The sequence below is a fragment of the Camelus ferus genome, chromosome 15 (assembly GCF_009834535.1).
Source record: "Camelus ferus isolate YT-003-E chromosome 15, BCGSAC_Cfer_1.0, whole genome shotgun sequence".
Taxonomy (NCBI): domain Eukaryota; kingdom Metazoa; phylum Chordata; class Mammalia; order Artiodactyla; family Camelidae; genus Camelus; species Camelus ferus.
Window position 1 is genome coordinate 33,721,878 of NC_045710.1, and position 20,262 is coordinate 33,742,139.

General features: G+C 48.1%; 1 protein-coding gene and 1 pseudogene across 2 annotated transcripts in view; both read left to right on the forward strand.

The window, feature by feature from the left end:
• The window catches only part of TTC7A (tetratricopeptide repeat domain 7A), a 116,838-nt gene that overhangs the window by 1,695 nt on the left and 94,881 nt on the right, over window positions 1-20,262 (forward strand). For both annotated transcript variants that reach the window (XM_006185772.3, XM_032497442.1), the window contains exons 2-3: window positions 6,230-6,393; window positions 13,738-13,906. In XM_006185772.3, the coding sequence (XP_006185834.1) occupies window positions 6,230-6,393; window positions 13,738-13,906 (333 nt within the window). The remainder of the gene's footprint in view (window positions 1-6,229; window positions 6,394-13,737; window positions 13,907-20,262) is intronic.
• LOC102511392 lies at window positions 10,965-12,672 on the forward strand (annotated as a pseudogene).

Below are 20,262 nucleotides of genomic sequence, written 5' to 3' on the forward strand. Positions count from 1 at the left end.
ACTAAATAAATTGCGGGTTCCCCCTCTGTTCCCTGTGGGGGGGTGTTGTAGTGGGGTGGGGCTGGTGAGGGTGGGAATGGAAACTGACCCATGCAGAGGGCACTGGGGCCTGGACAGGGTGTGGGAATCTGAGTGATGCTGGCAGCACCACAGAGAAACATTATGGGCGCAAGGCGGGAACTGGGACCTCCTGGAGTTTATAAAAGAGCTGTACTTCCTAAGCTGTTCTTTAGAGGTCTCAAGGAGGTTGAGTAATTAATTAGTTGGTATCGCAGGACAAAAGGGTTTGGAAAGCCAAAAAAAAGTTAAGACATTGGATCTAACAGATTCAATATGGTTAAACTGATTTTTTTTTTTAAATTGCAGGACTTCTTAGAGCTTTTAATATGCTCACCTGCGTGTGATGTTCAAGCTGAGGTTAGGGTATAAACACCACATTTCTCAAACTTACTTTGACCATATTCTATGAAGAATTATTGGGAAACATTGATATGCATAGTTTATAAATGGTATGGTATGGTTATAAAGTGCTTCTATTTAAAGAAACATTTTGAAAACAACCCTGTGGAGAGGGCAGGAATTTTTGTCCTCATTTTAGACACCAAGGGCCAGAAAGGTCACATAATGAGTATGTGGCAGAGACAGTACCCAAACCTGAGTCCCTGCCACCAAGGCTGCTAGTGACAGGGACAAGGGTGGAGCCTGGCTTGGCCACACTGTGAGAACTGACCAGCACAGAGACGGAGGCTGGGGGCAGTTGGGGTCTCTCTTGCCAATTTTTAGGTTTGGTTTTATGAGTGATTTTTCTCTTACCATTAGATCGAGACACACTTATCCCAAAACGCATGCACGCAGGCACGTGCACACATAGACATGAGGACGAAAAACACATGACTCCCGAAGCCCATGCTTAGGGCATTTTTTGGATTTCTGCTATTTTGGTTTTCTCTCCACTAGGTTTCTTAATCACTCGAGGGATCGAGAGCCTGTTTTTTTGAGGAGATGTTGGCGCTGACCCTTCTGCAGCCCAGGAGGGAAATTCTTAAAGTTCTACCTGGCCTGTTAGACTCTTACAGTCAGTGAGTGGAAGCTTCTCCCATAATTTGGGAGAGGGGAGGAAGGTGCTGAGGGAGGAAGCTGAACCCCAGAAGAACCCTGTTTTACGGACTGAGACCTGCCATATCTGTGGGGATTTCCTACAGAAACTAGGTGTAGCTCCCAGAACACGGATTTCACTGCAGGGGCAGGAGGGGAAAACCCGGCTGGAGTGGGAGGCCTCTTTCTGGTCCTGTGGGAGTGAAGGATCAGGAGATGCTCCCACAGAAGGGGCCTCTACCCTCTTTTCCTGTCTGGGGGGGCTGCTGCCTGCCACCTTCCCCGGGGGGAAGGTGGGTGCTACTCTGTACATTTTCTTTCAAACGCACATCCGGTTTAGATTTGGTCAGGATGGAGCAGGGGAACCCCAGGGTGCAGCTGATTGTGATGGGGTTTGTTCATATAAAAAGAAAGAACCTAACCAAGTGATTAAAAAAAAGAAAAAAAATCTTTATGGTGGAAAAATTCCAAAACATCAAAAAAGTAGAGAGAAGAATGAATCCCGTGTGTCCATCAACCAGCGTCAGTGGTTATGAACTCATGAACAACTTTTTGAGTTAACACCCCGGCCCATCTCTCCCCCACATTGTTATGTTTCAGTATGCATTTATTAAATAAGAACTCTTTTGAAAAATAAAACTACCATATTATTATTATAGCTCCCTGCCCCAATCTAATGATTTAATTTAAGAGTTCATTTGCTAGAATCAGGATCCACATAAGGCCATACATTACATTTGGTTAATAGGTTGAATCTCTCTTTTATCCCCAACTTTTTATTATGAAAATACATTCCCACCACCTGGATTCTAATCTTTTACTATACTTGCTTTATCACGTTTGCCCCTCTCTCCAGCCATCTCGAGTCTCTCCTAATCTCTAGTCACCCTCTAATCTTTTAATTAGTGACTTTATTAAAAAACTGGAGATTGTTCTGAAATTTTTTTTCAGTTGATGTTAGAGAGAGTGTGTTTAAGGCAGGCGGCCTCTCACCAGTTTTGCCCTCCTCCTCCTCTCCCTGTGGTTGGAAGGTCCCCAGCCCTTTGCAGTCTTGTGAAGTGAACAAATGCAGAGACCACTGTGTCCCTACTTGACCCAGTAGGGAAGGGCCTGGTCTTAGTACCTGGCCCGCTGGCTGGATCCAGCTTTCCTGACTGAATTGGCAGGTGGAAGAGAGGGGATCACTACCCTGGAAATACAGGATCTGGGGAGGAGGCCGGTATCATTGAAGTGGGTCCCTGTGCCCTGGTACCTGAGAGAGGTGGGAGTAGAGAGGAAACCAGCCGCCAGAGGCCTCCAGGACAAGGTGGGCAGACTAGGGAGGCCACTAAGTGGGGGCCTCCTTTGGGCCTCTATTAAAGGTATGGGGCTGGGCTGGGCTGCAGGCAGGACCCAGGCTCCCAGAGACTGTTCATTGTCAGTGAGGAAGGCCTTCCTGATGATCCAGGAAGGGGGAGGCTGGAACACTTGACCCAACCCAAGATAGGGAGTAGGTTTTGGACAATAAGATGATAAAAAGCAATCTGTTTTACTTTTGGAGAAGGACGGAGAAGCTGAGATCCACCTGGATTCTTAATGAACAGCTGACAATCTAGAACTTTTAATTCCAAAATACCTTTCAGTTCCATAGACTGACCAGTTGAGAATAGTGGGATGGAAAATGTAGAGCAGGGAGAAGAGTTGCTCAAGGAAGAAAAGCAAATTCCCAACATCTCCTGGAGTGTGTGGTAAACAAAAACCCAAAGAGACTGAGTGGGGAGTGAAGTGGGAGGGCAGAAAGGCTCTGGAGACAGACCCGCAGTGCCAATTTGCAAAGTAGTCTGAAACTCACAGGTGTGTGACAGTCAGAACTATGCTTATTCCTGCCCTTGAAATTATGATTAGCTTTTAACCTACTGTTTACAGCTCTTGGACTGTTCTTTATTTCCAAACTATATCAGAAGCTCTGTTCTTCATGGGATGTAAGGGAGACAGACTGTTCTTTGGTTGTGTTATGTTTTTGTGGGCTGTGACCATAACAATATTGCATCTTTATTATCATCTATAAAATGGGAATAACTTCTAACTTTTAGAGCCGTGCAGATTAAATGATAGTATTCATTGAAATACCTAGTACTCGGTGGGCTCCCAACAAATCAGTCCCCCTTTCACAGTAAAAGGAACTCTTGTGGTTTAGAGCAGTGCTTCTCAGAAAATCTGTAGTGAAATGTTCTGTTTTTTTAAATTCCTACTCTGTGTGCTCTAATACTTTCTTAAAATACACAAAGTGATTACCCTCCCCCATTTTTTTTTAGTATTTGATTCAGCAGATTCACAATTATTTTGTCACGTGGTTACCAACGTTTCTGAACACGTGCTCTAAATTTCTGCCCACATCCCAAGGGACTGGGTCACAAACAGGCACAGACTCTCCCTACACCATGGACCACACTTTGAGCAGCACATGTTCAGAAGAAACTCCCATTATTTTGAGGAAAGGTATGGGCCCTGGGGAGTATTTGAAGATTGAATTTTGCCAAGAAGGAAGCTGGTTTCTCTTGGCATGAAAGGAAAGCTCTACAGAGCTGTGGGCTGGGCGGTTATGTTGCAGAGGCGGGGCCTGGTGGCCTGATGGCTCGGCTGGTGGGGCGGGAGTTGTGCGGAAGTGCACCTGGCGGCAGAGGGACGGGACCAGCCTGAGAGGCGGAGCCTGGGGAGGGCCGTGGTTCCCTCAGCAGGAGCAGATTTCTAATTCTACCTCAGGTTTTATGCATGCAAAACAGGTTAGAGGAGGACAGCAACTTGCCCATTGGCCCACAGCTCAGTGATGCTCGGACACTCACTTCTAAGCAGCGCACTCCTCCTGAGTGAAATTTAGAAACATGGGAGAAGATTGCCTTTTATTCTTGGGTTGATTTAAATTTTATTTTTGACTAGGTCATATATTCACATGGGTCAACCTTCCAAAGGTACTCAAAAGTAAGGAGTGAAAAGCCTCCCTCTGTCTCTGCCCCCTTCCCTGTAAGGCAGCAAGTTTAGCAGATGTCTGTGTATATTTTTATGCATAAACACACAGTGGTTCACTGTGTGTGCTCTGCTTTCTAATCAGTGTATCTTGAAGTTCATTCCACGACAGCTCATACAGAGCTTCCTCATTCCTTTATATAGTGACACGGTGTCCCTTTTAATGGATATACCATGCTTTATTTAATCAGCCTCCTGTTGATGGACGTAAAAGTTGTCACCTAGTTTTCTGCTATTATGTAACCAACTCTGCGGGAATGACCATATAGGTCAGTCGTTTTATACAGGCCCGAGGAAATCTGTAGGAATGAGATTGTTGAGTCATTGGGGATGTGCAAAAATAATTTTGTTCGTTTTTGGTTTTTTGGGGGGAGGTAATAATGTTTGTTTGTTTGTTTGTTTACTTATTTATTTATTTAATGGAGCACTGGGGATTGAACCCAGGACCTCATGCATGCTAGGCTGCACTCTACCCCTGAGCTATACCCTCCCCTTCAAATAATTTTGATGTATATCACCAGATTGTCCTATAATTTATAGAGATTCTACCACCTTCTACCCCAGCAGTGATGGATGGTACTTTGAACCATCATTTTTGGCCATACCCTCCAATTTAATTTTAAAAATCATGAGGTAGATAGCAAAGGATCCATGAACCAGCTGTGGCATCCTCAGTGGGAACATCTCCTGTGACTGTTCTCTGGGACTTGGGCTTCCGGGATGCTCTCTGTGGGGAATCTCCCTTACGGAAGGAGAGAGCCCCTTCTTCGGGGGCATGCAATTTTAGACCTGTGGCTTTGCTTTGTGAGCAGACTGCAGTAGTCCTGAGAGTAGGAGTGAGTGACACATTCAGGTAGGTCTGAGAATGCCATCCTGGCAGCAGGAAGAGCCCTAGAGGACTTGGGACCCAGTGCACACTCCTGGAGGCATTTTGGGTTGGCACGCAACTTCCTGAGCCTCATGGCTTCCCCATGGGGGAGTGGAAGGGATCCGACTCACTCAGCAGCTACTTGTCAGGCTCCTATATTAAGTGCTGGGCCTGGTCCTTGCTCTTTTTGTGGGGGATGGGCAGTGAGCCAGTCATACCGAGCATAGCCACTTGAGGCTGTCATAAAACCACCCTCAACCTTGCACCCTGAACCTGACCCGGGTCGTCCCTGCTGTAGGTAGCAGGAATATGGTGGCCCCAAGACCAGAGTTTTCAGTGCTGTGGAGGAGGCAGCAAATTAAACCAAGCAAATCACCAGATGGGTGGTGAGGTCTTTGGATGAGCTAACATGAGAGAACTCCAGAAAGTGCCAGTACTGAAGATGTTCAGGGATTTGCCTTGCTACACCAGTAAATCTGCTTCCCGCCTTGTCTCTGCCTTAAAAACAGAAAATCAATTCTGATTACACAGAAATTAGGAGCATGTGAAAATGCATTATTAAGCCACTTCGTATATTTTTCCTCTTCAATTGTTTGTGGGAAATTCCTTCTTGGAGTAAGAACTTATCACCCACAGTGGGACACGGGTGTGACTTTGTCTCTCATTTTAAATTTCAAGATTCTGGGAGTTTGTTCTAAGTCCTGGGAACTCCACCTCCCCAACCACCAAATTACAGAAGATAAACCTAAGGGGGTAGTTTGTGCTGTGACCATGGCGGAATGTCTGTGTTTTTTTGGGGGAGGAGGGGTTTATTTATTTATTTTTTATTGAAGTGTAGTCAATTTAAAATGTTAGTTTCAGGAGTATAGCAAAGCGATTCAGTTATACATACACATACATACATTTTTTTTAAGATTCTTTCCTATTACAGCTCATTATAAGAAATTGAGTATAGTGCCTTGTGCTATACAGTAGGTGCTTGTTGTCCATCTGTTTCATATATGGTAATGTGTATTTGTTATTCCCAAATTTCTAATCTACCCCTCCCCTCCATCCCCCCTCCACCAGAATGTGTTTTTTCTTTAAAGGCTGTTTAAGGGTATGGAAACTATGTCTTTATTTATCTTCTTGGACCTGGGCCATTCAAGTGCTGGGGTGGGGATAGCTGGGTGGGTATGGGAGTGTGGACCAGTCTCCACATCTGCCATGTTTGGGGGACTACTGCCCTCCTGTACCCACTCTGATCCCTGGCCTGGTTTCCAGATGACTTTGGGAAGTTGCTCCTGGCCGAGGCCCTCCTGGAGCAGTGTTTGAAGGAGAACCACGCCAAGACAAAAGACTCCATCCCTTTGCTGGATAAGAATGAGCCGAAGATGAATGAAGCCAGAAACTACCTGAGCAGTATCCTTAACCACGGGACGCTGCCGGTAAGTCCCCATTCCCCTAGCCTGGGGCCTTCTCTCCTCTCTCTCCTGCCTCCTGTCTGCCATTAAATCCTCCCTGGGTCATTTGGTCTCCTGAGCAGTGTGTCTCTTAAGGGTTGGCTCTGAGCTGTTCAGTACTGCAACCATTAGCCTCATGTGTCTCTTGAGCACTTGAAATGTGGCTTGTGAGTATAAAACACACACTGGGTTCCAAAGACTTAGCAGAAAATGAAGCATGTGAAAGATCGTTCATTCTTTATATAGATTACATATCCAAATGATAATATTTTGGATATATTAAATGAAATATATTATTAAAATTAATTTCACCTATTTTTACTGTTTTTAATGGACTAAAAATTTTTACTAGAAAAATTAAAATTATATTTGTGGCTTGCACTTGTGGCTTAAGTTACATTTCTTTTTCTTTCTTTTTTTTTTTTTTCCTTTCTTCTCAAAGTGATTCCTTCTCAGCCCAGGGGGCAGGGTCTGCAAAAGGGTCCCAAGGTACATGGGGCAGGGCCTGGACAGCCGTCTTAACAGTGGCAGCTCAGTCTGGCTGTCGCTTATAAAAAGAAATTAGTTGCAGAGATTTGCTGCTATTTGCAATGCCACTCTCGTCTAAATTACATTTCTGTTACATAGGACTTGGTTGACCCAGTTTGCACTTGGTCCTTTGGCCTCTTGGAGGGTCTCAGGGAAATAAAACCTCAGTGAGTCTATGATCTAGCTAGAAACAGGCAAACCTATGGAGTGGGCTAGCAGCGGAAGTGCTCCATAACATGGCAAGCCAGTTTGAGTCTGTGTGCATTTATTGAGCACCTACTATATGCAAGGCACCGAAGGGAGGTCTAGAGGCAAGGATAGCCACAGCTTTCTTTAGACCTTTACTGCTCACAGTGTGGTCCACCCACCCACAGTACGGGCATCATCTGGGAGCTGATTAGGAATGTAAAATCTGATTCAGAATCTGCATTTTAACAAGCTCTTCCAGTGATTCTAGTGCACATTAAAGTTTGTTCTAAACTACAGCGTATCCTGAGCTATAATAGAAGCATGGGCATGTCGTTAGAGACCCAAAGAGGACATGATTTTTCAAGAGATGTTCCAAAGTATGTATTTACTAGTTTAAATATTTTATTGCAACCTGCTATCTGCAAGGCATTGTGTTATGTACTTTGCTAGCAATAAAGATGAGTTCAGCATGGACCCTGCCCTCAGGGAGGTTGCAGGAATACTAGGAAGATAGCCCTATTGGCAAATTGTCCAAGGTGGACTGTGACACATACCACAGAAGTGGTGTATGTAGGAGGCAAGCCCCAGGGGTACACTCCCTGGGGTGAAGTGGGGAGTCAACTCAGGGTGAAGGTAGTGCTAGAATTGGACCCTTTTAGGGGCTGGACCTTGAAGCGGGCAGGGATACAGACGTACAGAGATAGGACAGGGCGTCCTACGGAAGTAGTGCTTAATCCAAGAGTTCTTCTTGTAAGAATTTCCTTAAAGTACATCAATTAGCAAGAGCATAAGGGATGGTATATAATTAGGTTATAAAGGGACATGGGGGCCAGAGAGTGGGACTGGAACACCAGGCTAAGAAGTGGGGGGGGGGGGCATTTTCTGTAAGCAGTGTAGAGAGAGTATACTGGAAGTTTAAGATTATTGCCTTGGAGGAGGGTATAGCTCAAGTGGTAGAGTGCATGCTTAGCATGCATGAGGTCCTGGATTCAATCCCCAGTACCCTCTCTAAAAAAAATAAAAAATAAATAAACCTAATTACCTTCCCCCTAGAAAAGAATAATAAAAAAATAATAATTAAAAAAAAAAGATTACTGCCTTTAGATTCCTTGGCAGGGATTATTGGTCTGGGAGATTTTGTGTTGGATTAAAATACCTCTGTGACCCTGAGCCTTTCCCTGATCCCCTGGGCCCTCTGGGTCCTCATTTGCTAACCAGAACGGTTAAACTTGATTAGTGAGTCCCAAGCTTTTCCCACCAACACCCATTATAATTTTTTCTTCAGTAGACTCCATTAAATGTTTAAAAATTCTTTTCTAAATAAATGACTCAGGCTTATTGTAAAAAAAATTTACTAAATAAACAAGTAGTTTGAATAGTAAGTGAGAGTCCTTGTTTCCACCCCCGCCTTCACGCCCACTCCCATCTCTAGAGTTAAGCGCTGGTCACCATTTGGTGTGTGTACCACACGCCTCTGGGGTAACAAACACACACACATAGAGAGCTTTCTTTTCTTATTAAAGTCAGAATTCCTATTTGTTAATTTGTTCTTCTGCACTGAGAACATTCCCTTGGGGCTTTCTCCATGCCAGTACCTCACTCTTTGTATTGACTGAATAGTATCCCCATGTATTATTGTGAAAGCTGTTTTGTCTACTATATCACATTTATTAAGTACAAATTTTACAATGCTTTATTGATCAAAGAAACATACAGGTGCCAATAACATTAAGAAGTTCACTGTCAGCTGGGCCAAGTCCAAAAACTCAATGTCGATCAGGCAAAATAAAATATTAAAAGTAGTTGGTAGGATTCTCTTATCTTTTCCCAAAGGCCAGGGTGTGGCTAGGGGGGTGATCTTTCCTGGCAGCAGATGAAGTCTCAGTTCCCACGATCTGATGGGATGAGGAGGAGAGGTGGGTCCTGAGGCATCTCCTCAGGGTAGTTCGGAACCTTCTACTCTCAGTCATCTCTAGATCCTGTACAGCTCAGTCCTTTGGAGATGGGTGAAAACGAGCCTTTTGTCGTAACTTCTGTTATCCGGTGAGTGCCAGGCCTTGCACCGTCTCACTGGTACCTTCTGCAGTGGTGTTTATTATTATCTCCATTTTCCAGATGAAGAAACTGAGACCCAGGAGAGGTTAGTCACTTAGCCAAGGACCACAGTGCAGGACTGGAACACTGGCCTGTTTGTCTCCACGTGCAAGTTTTCATGCTCTTTGCCACTGCCCAGTGCTGTCTTCCTAGTACTGGAGTGGGAATAAAATAATGACTGAGAAACTTGGATTAATGTTGGTGATGTTGCCAACTTTCCTCATTTTACAGGTTTCATTGTGCATTCGTGAAGTATTTCCTTATCTCTTCCTCCTCTTACCTGGGTATCCCGTGAGGTCATTCTTCCCTCTTTATTGACAGAGACAGTGAGGCACAAAAAGACTAGATGACACACCAGATCTGCACAGCAGAGGCACTGTTCTTCCTGGACTGGGTGACTTCCTGCACAGCATCCTTCCATAGGCCAGGGCTCTGTGGTTCCCTGACTGTTGGATTGATAGACCAGGTTCAAATTCAAATGCATGGATCCTGCCGAGTGTCCCCAACTTTCCATTCTGCCAAGTAAGGACATTAAAACAAACAAACAAAAGCAACAGCAAAGTCGTACCATTTTCTACTAACAACACTCCATTTAAAAAAAAAAAAATCTTAACACCGAAACACAAGACAGCTATGCTTAAGAATCAAGGCCACCTTTTTAAATAGTATAAATATAGCTTTATGAAACATTCCACGTTGTCCTTAATTTTTCCCTAGCTTGATGGAAGCTCTGCTGTAAACTGTCATTGGTCCACCGAAAACCACAGCAAGCTACATCCGGTCATCTCGCCCTGAAACCTGTCCTGAGCTTAGCTGCCCTTTCCCCCTTTACCGTGGAACAGGATAATCATAATAATTACTCATGGCCTGTACTTAGCTAGCTCGTTTCTAAAGAAAAGTTCAAAGCTCTTTTCTGGACTTCGCTCTATTAATGGTCTTGGCATTGCTATGATGGAGGTGAGGGGTGGCTGTTTTTCTCTTGCCCTCAGCAATGGGGAAGACCAGGCGAGAATGGGGAGGAAATGTGCCTGTGGCCTGAGGCCAGGGGAGCAGGGATGGCAGAGTTGTTGCCCAGCTTGGAGGGACCATAAGCCACGTGCCTCTGGGAGTTTGTCATCTGTCGCCCTGGACCAGGGTATAGGTGGCCTATTTGGGGAGACTAGCAAATGCCCTTGAAAAATTCAGCCTTTGAGAGTCAATCACTAATCAGCAGGTCAGGCACGCAGGGGTTCAGTGGGACCACTTGGTGGAGGCATTGTAGGAGGTCAACAGAAGGGAGCTCCATGGTAATCAGGGAGGGTTCTAGGAGGAGGTGGGCCTGAGCAAAGCCCCAAAGGATGGTGGAGGATCTGGATAGACTGAGGGGGAAGGGAGGCTATTCCAGATAGGGGGCTTGTGTAAGCAAAGGCAGAGAAAGGACATGTATTTACAAAACTTAAGACCAGTGAGGAAGGAGAATTTGGCTTTGAGGTGTTCCTTTCTCTTCCTTGGCTTCTGAGAGGGCGGTTGATGCTGCGGAGTGGTGGAGGCTTCCCCTAGGGTTACAGGCATCTCGACCTCTGATCTCCCCCAAGAAACCAGGGGCAGCACCTTCCTGTTGGTGACAGAGGCCAGGGTGGGGACCTGGGAGCTCCATGGACAGAATTGATGCTGTGTGGCGGGGGTGGTGCCAAGAGCCTGGCCAAAGGGGTGGGGGGCCGGCTGAGCACAGAATGGAGGTGGAGAGCTAAAAAAAGTAGCCTCAGGGGTAGAGAGTAGGGGGCGGTAGTCGTGGGTGGTGGGAGAAGGAGGAGGCGGTGGCGAATCACTTATAAATGGCGCCGAAGCAGGACCCGAAGCCTAAATTCCAGGAGGGTGAGCGAGTGCTGTGCTTTCATGGGCCTCTTCTATATGAAGCAAAGTGTGTAAAGGTTGCCATAAAGGATAAACAAGTGAAATACTTTATACATTACAGTGGTTGGAATAAAAATTGGGATGAATGGGTTCCAGAAAGCAGAGTACTCAAATATGTGGACACCGATCTGCAGAAACAATGAGAACTTCAAAAAGCCAATCAGGAGCAATATGCAGAGGGGAAGATGAGAGGGGCTGCCCCTGGAAAGAAGACATCTGGTCTGCAACAGAAAAGTGTTGAAGTGAAAACAAAAAAGAACAAACAGAAAACACCTGGAAATGGAGATGGTGGCAGTACCAGTGAGACACCTCAGCCTCCTCACAAGAAAAGGGCCCGAGTAGATCCTACTGTTGAAAACGAGGAAACATTCATGAACAGAGTTGAGGTTAAAGTAAAGATTCCTGAAGAACTAAAACCATGGCTTGTTGATGATTGGGACTTAATTACCCGACAAAAACAGCTCTTTTATCTTCCTGCCAAGAAGAATGTGGATTCCATTCTAGAGGACTATGCAAATTATAAGTAATCTCGAGGAAACACAGATAATAAGGAGTATGCTGTTAATGAAGTCGTGGCAGGAATAAAGGAATACTTCAATGTAATGTTGGGCACTCACTACTCCACAAATTTGAGAGACCACAGTAGGCTGACATCCCTGCCAATCATCCTGATGCGCCCATGTCCCAGGTGTATGGAGCACCACATCTACTGAGATTATTTGTACGAATTGGAGCAATGTTGGCCTTTACGCCTCTGGATGAGAAGAGCCTTGCTTTATTACTGAATTATCTTCATGATTTCCTAGAATACCTGGCAAAGAACTCTGCAACTTTGTTTAGTGCCAGCGATTATGAAGTGGCCCCTCCTGAGTACCATCGGAAAGCTGTGTGAGGCTCTTACACTCACTTATGTTTGGATCTCTGTAAACACATTTTTGTTTCAGTCATTCTCTTGTACAAATGATGTACTTTGGAAATGTTAGTGTATAACAGAATTAATGTTTGTTTTCTGTTTGATTTTAAACAGAGAAAATAAAAGGGGTTACAGCTCCTTTTTTCTTTTCTCTTTTTTTTTCATTTCAAAGTTGCTACCAGTGTATTCAGTGATGGACAACAGGGAGACACACTGTAGAGTGTTTTATTGCTTAGTTGACAAAGCTGCTTTTGAATGCTGGTGGTTCTATTCCTTTGACACTACGCATTTTTATAATATGTGTTAATGCTATATGACAGAATGCTCTGATTCCTAGTGCCAAAGGTTCAATTCAGTGTATATAACTGAACACACTCATCCATTTGTGCTCCCCTCTTTTTTTTATTGTGCTTAAAGTAAAGAGCCCATCCTTTGCAAGTCATCCATGTTGTTCCTTAGGCATTTTATCTTTGCTCAGATTGTTGAAGAGTGGTGGCTTGTTTCATGGTTTTTGTATTTGTGTCTAATGCACGTTTTAACATGATAGACGCAATGCATTGTGTAGCTACAGTTTTCTGGAAAAGTCAATCTTTTAGAAATTGTTTTTCAGATCTTCAATAAATTTTTTCTTTAAATTTCAAAAAAAATAAATAAAAAAATAAAAAAAGTAGCCTCAGAAGATAGGAGATTTTAGGGGGAGGGTGTAGCTCAGTGGTAGATGGCGTGCTTAGTATGCATGAGGTCCTGGATTCGATACCCAGTGCCTCCATATAAATAAACAAACAATAAATAACATAATTACCTCCACCCTAAAGAGATTTAAAAAAAAAAATAGTAACAACAATAAAAATAATAAAAAGAAGGTGGGAGATTTTAGAGCAAGTCTGGGCCCATGTCCAAGACCAGGAATCTCAAGCAGGTCTGGCCAGACCTCCTTGGGCCCTGAGGGAGGCCCTGAGAGTCCTCATATGGGGTGGAGACTTGGGCGTAAGGAGCACTTGAGAAAAGAGGGGAAAGAAAGCAGGTTTGAATGCAGGCACTTGATTCTGCCCTTTCACCCACATCTGATAAGATGAGGACGGTGACCCTGCCAGCGTTCTTGCTCCTTCTGGCTTCTGTCCACGCTGCTGCTGGGGCCGTCTCCCCACAGGGATCCTGCTGCTGTGTGTTGGGGCAGGAGTTTCAGCTTCAGGCCCCTCACCTGCAGGGCTCTTTTCTTCCACCTAACTGTATTTTTGTACACGTATGTGTATCTAGAGGACCCCGCAAAATATATAAGCTTTATGCCCCACAAAACTCAGCTGAGTCCCTGACTCCCCATTTGTGTTAAGAACAAGTGCCTGGACTCCTGAGCACCAGCTTTGTGCCGAAGCCTCTGGGGGCTTCAGGGAAGAGAAGTCAGGGCCCAGATGCAAACTGCCTGCAGTCAAGCTGGGGGGCGTAAGACACACACGTGAAAACAATTAGGGACTCACATAATAAGGTCAGTAGGAGCCACAGCGTAGGCCGCGGACTGCAGGTGTGGAGAGAGGAGAGCCATCTACATGTGCTTGAGGGTCAGGGAGGCTTCCTGGAGGAGGAGGGGAGTTCCGAGCAGGGTCTCAGGCAAGTCATCATGGCTCAGTGAGAGGGCGTTCATCCAGGGTATGTGGTGGGGTTGGGGCTGGGGGCCTTGGGGCCAAAGCCTGCTGATGTGGTCCTTGTCCTTTCAGCCGCAGTACATGTGTGAGGCCATGCTGATTCTGGGCAAGCTGCACTACGTGGAGGGCTCGTACCGAGATGCCATCAGCATGTACGCGCGGGCCGGGATTGATGACATGTCCATGGAGAACAAGCCTCTGTATCAGATGCGGCTGCTGGCGGAGGCCTTTGTCATCAAAGGTGGGTGTGGACGCCAACTGGGGCTCCCCACCACCTGTGCCCAGCTCCTTACTCTCTGGCCGCCACGTGCCAGGAGTAGGGTGGCAGCTAAAGGGCAGCAAAGTTGGGGTGAGGGGGGCCTGCAGGGCTAGTGTTTAATATACCTAAACTCTGGGAGTGCCCAAGCACTGACTAGCCAGGTGGACGCCAGGGTAACCAGCCATGCCAGTGTATGCTGGCTGACAGCAGATGCCAGGCTGGACGTCCGGTCAGAAGACTTGAGTTCTTGTTCTGGCTCTATCGACAGCTAGTTACCCAACTGTGCCCCTGGGCGTATACCTCTTCACCTTTTTCGGCCCTAGCTGACTTATCTATAAGACAAGGTTGTAATACAACCTTGCAGGGTGAACCTTGACCGAGAGGAATCAGTTGTACAACCAGGATGAGAAAGGCTTAAACAATATGCCACCAGTGGTCAGGCTGGCACTAGTGCCTGACATTGGCTACAGATTGAGTGTTTGGTGGTTCAGAGCAGCCTGCCACTCCTCACCGAATTGCTGGGCACCTGCTGTGAGCGGCCCAGGGAGGCGGTGCTGGGATCTAGTGATGGGCAAGTCACAGCCAGTTCCCAGGGCAAGGGATGCCCCAGGGGGAAGCCAGGCACACAGGGTCAGTGATGCAGGAGTTTCATGATGGGGGCTGTGGATGCCCACCTGGGGAAAGAGTGCCCTTGAACTGACCCTGAAGGTGATCCGTGGCGGTAAAAGCCTTACCCGAAACTTCAGGCTCCTCCTTCCCTGGATGCAGGAACCCTGGGATCACAGAGACTGAGGGGTGGCTCTTGGCGACAGTGGAGTCCCAGACTGTGGCCAGGAATCTTGGATGTGTGATCATCTCTTTATCCAGCACAAACCAACCCCCAGGGAAAAGTCTAGAAGTGCATGTGGCCCTGTGGGGATTTGGTATCTGGCATTGGTAGAGTATTCGTCACCTTTTTTTTTTTTTTTACTGTAGATAGGGACATTCTCCCATCTTGTATGTGGGGAAACTCAGGCCCACAAAGGGGATGAACCTGAAGTTACCCAGAGATTTGTGGTGGAGCCAGGATTGGAACCTCCACTCTTTGACATTCGCCTTGGAATAGGAGCCCCTCACTCCCACTTCCCTGTCTCCTTTGGGTCCCAGGGATTGACTGTGACATCTGGCAGGGCACAACCTCCTTTGACCATGGCTGGTGGGGCTTCTTGAGAGCTCTTTGTCCACCCCTGGGTCTCTGGGTCCCTTTCCCCATTGAGAGACTGTTAAGTCCATCCTGGGAAATCTGAGATTTTCACCCTGGACAGACCCAGCGCCAGCCTGTGGGGGCAGGCGTCCCTCTGAGATGGTCCAGTGTGGGGGGTCTTCTCCTTTTGCTTCTCGTCCCCTTCTCTGGCACAGGCTAGACCTGGAGGTGATCTTCATTTGGCATTTGGGTCTTTCGGGCCTCTCGGAAACTACTTCTGCCACAGACTCCCCGAACCTAACACCCTTCCCTAGGGCTCCTTTGCAGCACTTTCTCCTGTAGACATGGCTCGGTACCTACTGCTCCCTGTCTCCTGCTCTCTACTCTTTCCAGCACGCCTCCAGCTTCTTGGGGGAACACAGGCCCGGTGGTCAGAGGTCCTGCAGGGGAGGTAAGGAGCCGGGTGTCCCCGGCATGGGCTGCTCGGTCATGGGCTGTGCTAGCTCCCTGCTTCCCTCTGACTGCACTCGGCCTCCCACTTGTCTGCCTCCTCTCTGCCTGTCCTCCCTGTCCTGTCACAGTGCCTGTGCCCTGCTACTCGGCATGCTGACCCTGCGTGTGCTTGAGACCGTGCCCGTGGCCTCCAGGGTGTGCATGGTGTTGATTTTCCTGGGTTTGGGGGGACCTGGCGGGGCTCCCCATGCAGAGAATAGGGGATGGGGATGGCGGGTCATTGGTCCTGACTCCATTTACAAGCATGGGGCTTGTCTTGGTCTGCTGGGCTGCCGTAACAAAATACCACAGACTGGGTGGCTTAAACAGTAGGAATTTATTTCTCATAGTTCTGGAGGCTGGGAAGTCCAAGATCAGTGTACCAGCAGGGTGGTGTCTAATGAGGGCTCTCCACTTAGGTTGCAGATGGCCGCTTTCTCGCTGTGTCCTCACATGGCCTTTCCCCCATATGTGGTCATGGAGACATCCCTCTCTCTCTCCTTTCTTGTGAAGCCACTAATCCCAGCATAAGGTCCCCACCCTCATGACCTTATCTAACCCTCATTACCTCCCAAAGGCACCACCTCCAAATACCATCACACTGGGGGCTAGAGCTACAACATGAATTTGAGGGGATACAAACCTTCAGTCCACAGAAGGAATGGTATCAGTGGGAGGCCGCAGAGTTCACAGAATGATGATATTATGCCCTCACTGCTTGCCAGGTATGCCCTCGTTCAGTCTGCACAGTGATGCCCCTGAGTAGGTGTCCTTTTCATTCCTCTAATACAGATGAGGTACAGATGAGAAAGCGAAGAGACTCGTGAGGATGTCACTGGGAGGGACAGAGCCAGGATTTGAACCCAGGTAGTCAGAGCTCGTCAACACCCCATGATGGTGCTGCTCAGAATTCTAGGCTGAAAGGAATTGTGGAAATGATCTGGGCCGAGTCTCATGTTACAGATGAGGAAACCACCGCTGGCCAAAGTGAAGTGACTTACTTGGCCATCAATTGGCTTGTGTTTAACCCCGAGTGCCCCACCCCGAGGCAGCCTCTCATGTTGGGCCCTCGGGAGCCTGCATGTCTGCTCCCCAGCGCCCTGCCTGGCCAGGCTGGTACACCTCAGCCTGTATATCATCTTGCATTGGATTCTGCTCCATGGTCCCACTCGGTACCTTCCAGTGGGACAGGGAGTTTGGTTCTTAGGCACACTTGGCTGGAGGCAGGAGGGCGGGGCTGTGTGTCCTGGGGAGGCCTGAGCGGCCAGGCCTGGAGTCTCAGGAGCAGGCTCTGGGGCTCTTCACCCCCAGCCGACATAAGAACACTCAGCTCACTGGCTTCCCCCTTCTGAGGAGAGGGACTTGGCAGTGTGTCCTCTGAGGGATCACTCACAAGGTCTTAGACTTCCTCTGAAGTTGGGGGGACGTGGATTAGACCAGAGGGTGCTTTTTGCTTCACAGGGGGAGCTTTAGACACCATCCCGGGAGCCTGAGAGGAGGCAGTTGAGGCAGTCTTGGGTTTCTCTTGCCTGAAATGCAGAAACATTACACGCACATATGTGTAAATTGGATGGTGGGTATGGACCCTCGAACTTCTCTAAGGGGAGAAAAGTTATTGTCCCTGTCAAGTTCAGAAATAATATGAAAATGGCATATTTTTCACTAAGATGGAAAAAGAAAACACTTCAGTTCCCTGTCTGAGCAAACTGCCCGCCAGCATCACACCTGGGCTCACGGACCTGGTCCTGCTGGGAGTAGAAGGACTGGACTTTAGGGCCTGGTGGGGGCACCACCACTGCTGGGAGGTGGGCTGGGTCTCTGGCTTTGGAGGAAGAACTTTCCTTCCCTAGGGCCTGCCGCCAGCTCCTCCTGGCAGCAGCTTGATGGGTCTGCCACTCAGAAATAGGCCTGTCCTGTGGCCAGCTGCTCCCAAGTGACCTGCTAACCCTGGGCAGAGTGAAGGGCTCTTCTTCTGCCTATCATAATCCCTTGTTCAGGCCTTTCTTCCCCATTTTTTCAAGCTCCTGTGGTGTACTTTACTTTGATGGTGTCCTCAGAAATGTGAGGCATGGACCCTTACCCTCTGGAACCTGAGCATATGATGGCGGGTGAGGAGATAGGGGTACAGGATTATCACATGTGCACCACCCAGGAGCTTGTTAGTAATTAGACTCTCAGGCCCCTTACCAGACATACTGAGTCAGAGGCTTCGTTTTAACAGCATTCCCAGGTGATGTGTATGCACCTTAACGGTTTGAGAAACACTGCCCTGGAATTCTTGTTGAATAAATATTTGTTGGCTGATGCCTTAACCTCCAGTTAATCTCTGTAAAATGGGAGGGAGTAGTTATGCCTATTCTATGGATGAAGAAACTGAGGCTTGCCCATGATGGTGCAGCCTGTGAATAGCAGAGCTTGGATGGGTGGCCAGTGACTGTCTCCCAGGTTTGTGTCCTGTCTGTGACAGAGGAGCCCTCCAGAGGATGTTGGGGAGCAGATTACAGTTAGCTCTGAGATGCAATCGCACAGACGGGGAGGAGCAGGAGCCCTGAGAAAGGAGAGGTTTTTGGTACTTATTGCAGGGCATAAGGGTGGGCCAGGAGGGAAGGTGCCTTCAGGCACTGTCATTCTGCCCCCTGAGGGTATCTCAGAGAGGGCCCTAACTGGGCCTTGGGGAGATGGGGGTCTTTGGCCTTTCCTGGCCCTCTGCAGCCCCACGTCTAGTGGGAGCTGCTGTCCCTGGTGAAGCCCTGCATCTGTCCCTAGGGTCTGCTTAGTGAGGAAGCAGCCCAGGGGCGGTGGTGTCAGTGGCCGAGTTGTGCAGAAAGTTTGCTTTTCTACATCAATATCAGTCACCTTGGTTTAGAATGGGAAGTCTGTCCCTCTCCTATCCAGTGCCCAGGCCCTGCAATGGCCCCCCTGTGACTTCTGCCAGCCTACTGCCCCCTGACCAAGCATGTCAGTCCAGGGGCAGCCACCATGCTGGTTGCTTTTTTTGGGGGTGGGGGTGGGGAGGTAATTAGGTTTATTTTATTTATAGAGGTACTGGGGATTGAACCTGGGACCTTGTACATGCTAAGCACACAGTCTACAGCTGAGCTATACCCTCCCTCCATTTACTTTTTTTTAACATTTTTTTTTATTGAGTTATAGTCAGTTTACAATGTTGTGTCAATTTCCAGTGTAGAGCACAATTTTTCAGTTATACTCCTTCCATTTACTTTTAAAACAATCTAGGATAATGTGGTGTCGAGGCCCTTCTCAGAAGGCCTGACTCTGGCAAAGCCCTGGGCAGAGCCCTGCTCCTTTGATTCCGTGTGCTTGCGGGTGTCAGACCTGGCTCCCCATGGAACTCGAAGCCCCTCGAGGACAGGGGGTCATTTCTTCCACACCTCTAATCTTCTCTCCCTCTTCTCCCTTCCCAGAGCCCATGTTCCAGATAAATGAGGTCACTCCTGGTGCCCAACCTGATCTAAAAAGTTCTGTCCCTTTGCCTTTACTTGGGTCACTGTCCTCACCGACCATCCCCTTTTTGTTCCTCTGTGTGTAGAGAGCACTAACACTCCCTTCAGACACAGTTCATGTGCCTTCTCTGCCAGGAGACGTCCCTTGGTTGCAGCCACAGCTTACAGCATTCTCTCCCTCCATCACGCTCATTTGGACCTTGGCTCAGTCTCCCCAGTTAGAGGTCAGTATGCCTCTCCTGCCAGGGGTCTGGCGTCTTGTAGTTGTACCCCTCACAGTCCCTGGTCCAGCTCCCACAGGAGAAAGTAAAATTTGCCAGCAGTTGATACAGCAAGCCTGCTGGGGGTGCCAAGATAGACAACTAGGGTCCCTTCTCTTGTGAGAGTGGTGGGCAGGTGAGCAAAGCCTGCTGCTGGTTGATGTGGCTCTGGGGGAGGCAGCCACTCTGGAGAAGGCCCTTAGCCTGCAGTGGCTGTCACAGAACGGATGAGCCATAAGCCAGGTGGCCAGTCCCTGCCCAGTCCCTGTATTCATAGTGTCAGTGAAGCCTGCTGTTTGGACACTGCAGGAAATGGAAACACACAGAGGTGCTGGTCTGTAGTTTAATACCACGGCCTCCCAGGGCAGGACAGCAGACTTGCTGCCCAGCCAAGGTGTCCTGGCCACGCAGCTGCTCAGTTCTGTTCTGTGGGCAGCTCTGTCTCGACCCCTGAGGGGGCCGTTTGTGAATCCCCTCTGGGGCTGCAGCTCCTCAGCTGCCCACTTCCAAGTAGGAGTGCCAGCCTGGGATGACCTTGTGAGCTGAGCCGTCCAAGGCCTTGTCTGCCAGATTTGGGGTCTGTCTGGCTCTGGAGCTCCCAAGTAATAAGCCTTTGGGCGTTGGCATCAGATCATCTCCAGGGGCGAGAAGCTAGAGCCAAAGACTATGTTCACAAAGTCCTTGGATCTAGATCCAGGCCTAGAAGTTTCTGTCCCTCAGCACCAGCCCTGGGGCCCCTCTCAGCACCCCAGCCCTCAGTTTAATGGGTAAACCAAGGCTGGGCCAGGGGTGCACATGCTCTTTGCCCCCAAGCTGCATCTGGTCCTTCAGCAGCACATGAGAGCCACAGTGTGCTTCTCTGTGGGTTCCTGGGGAGATCAGGCCTGATGGGGTCCCATCTTCTTACCTCCTCCAGCACCGCCTTCAGCAGGAGCAGAG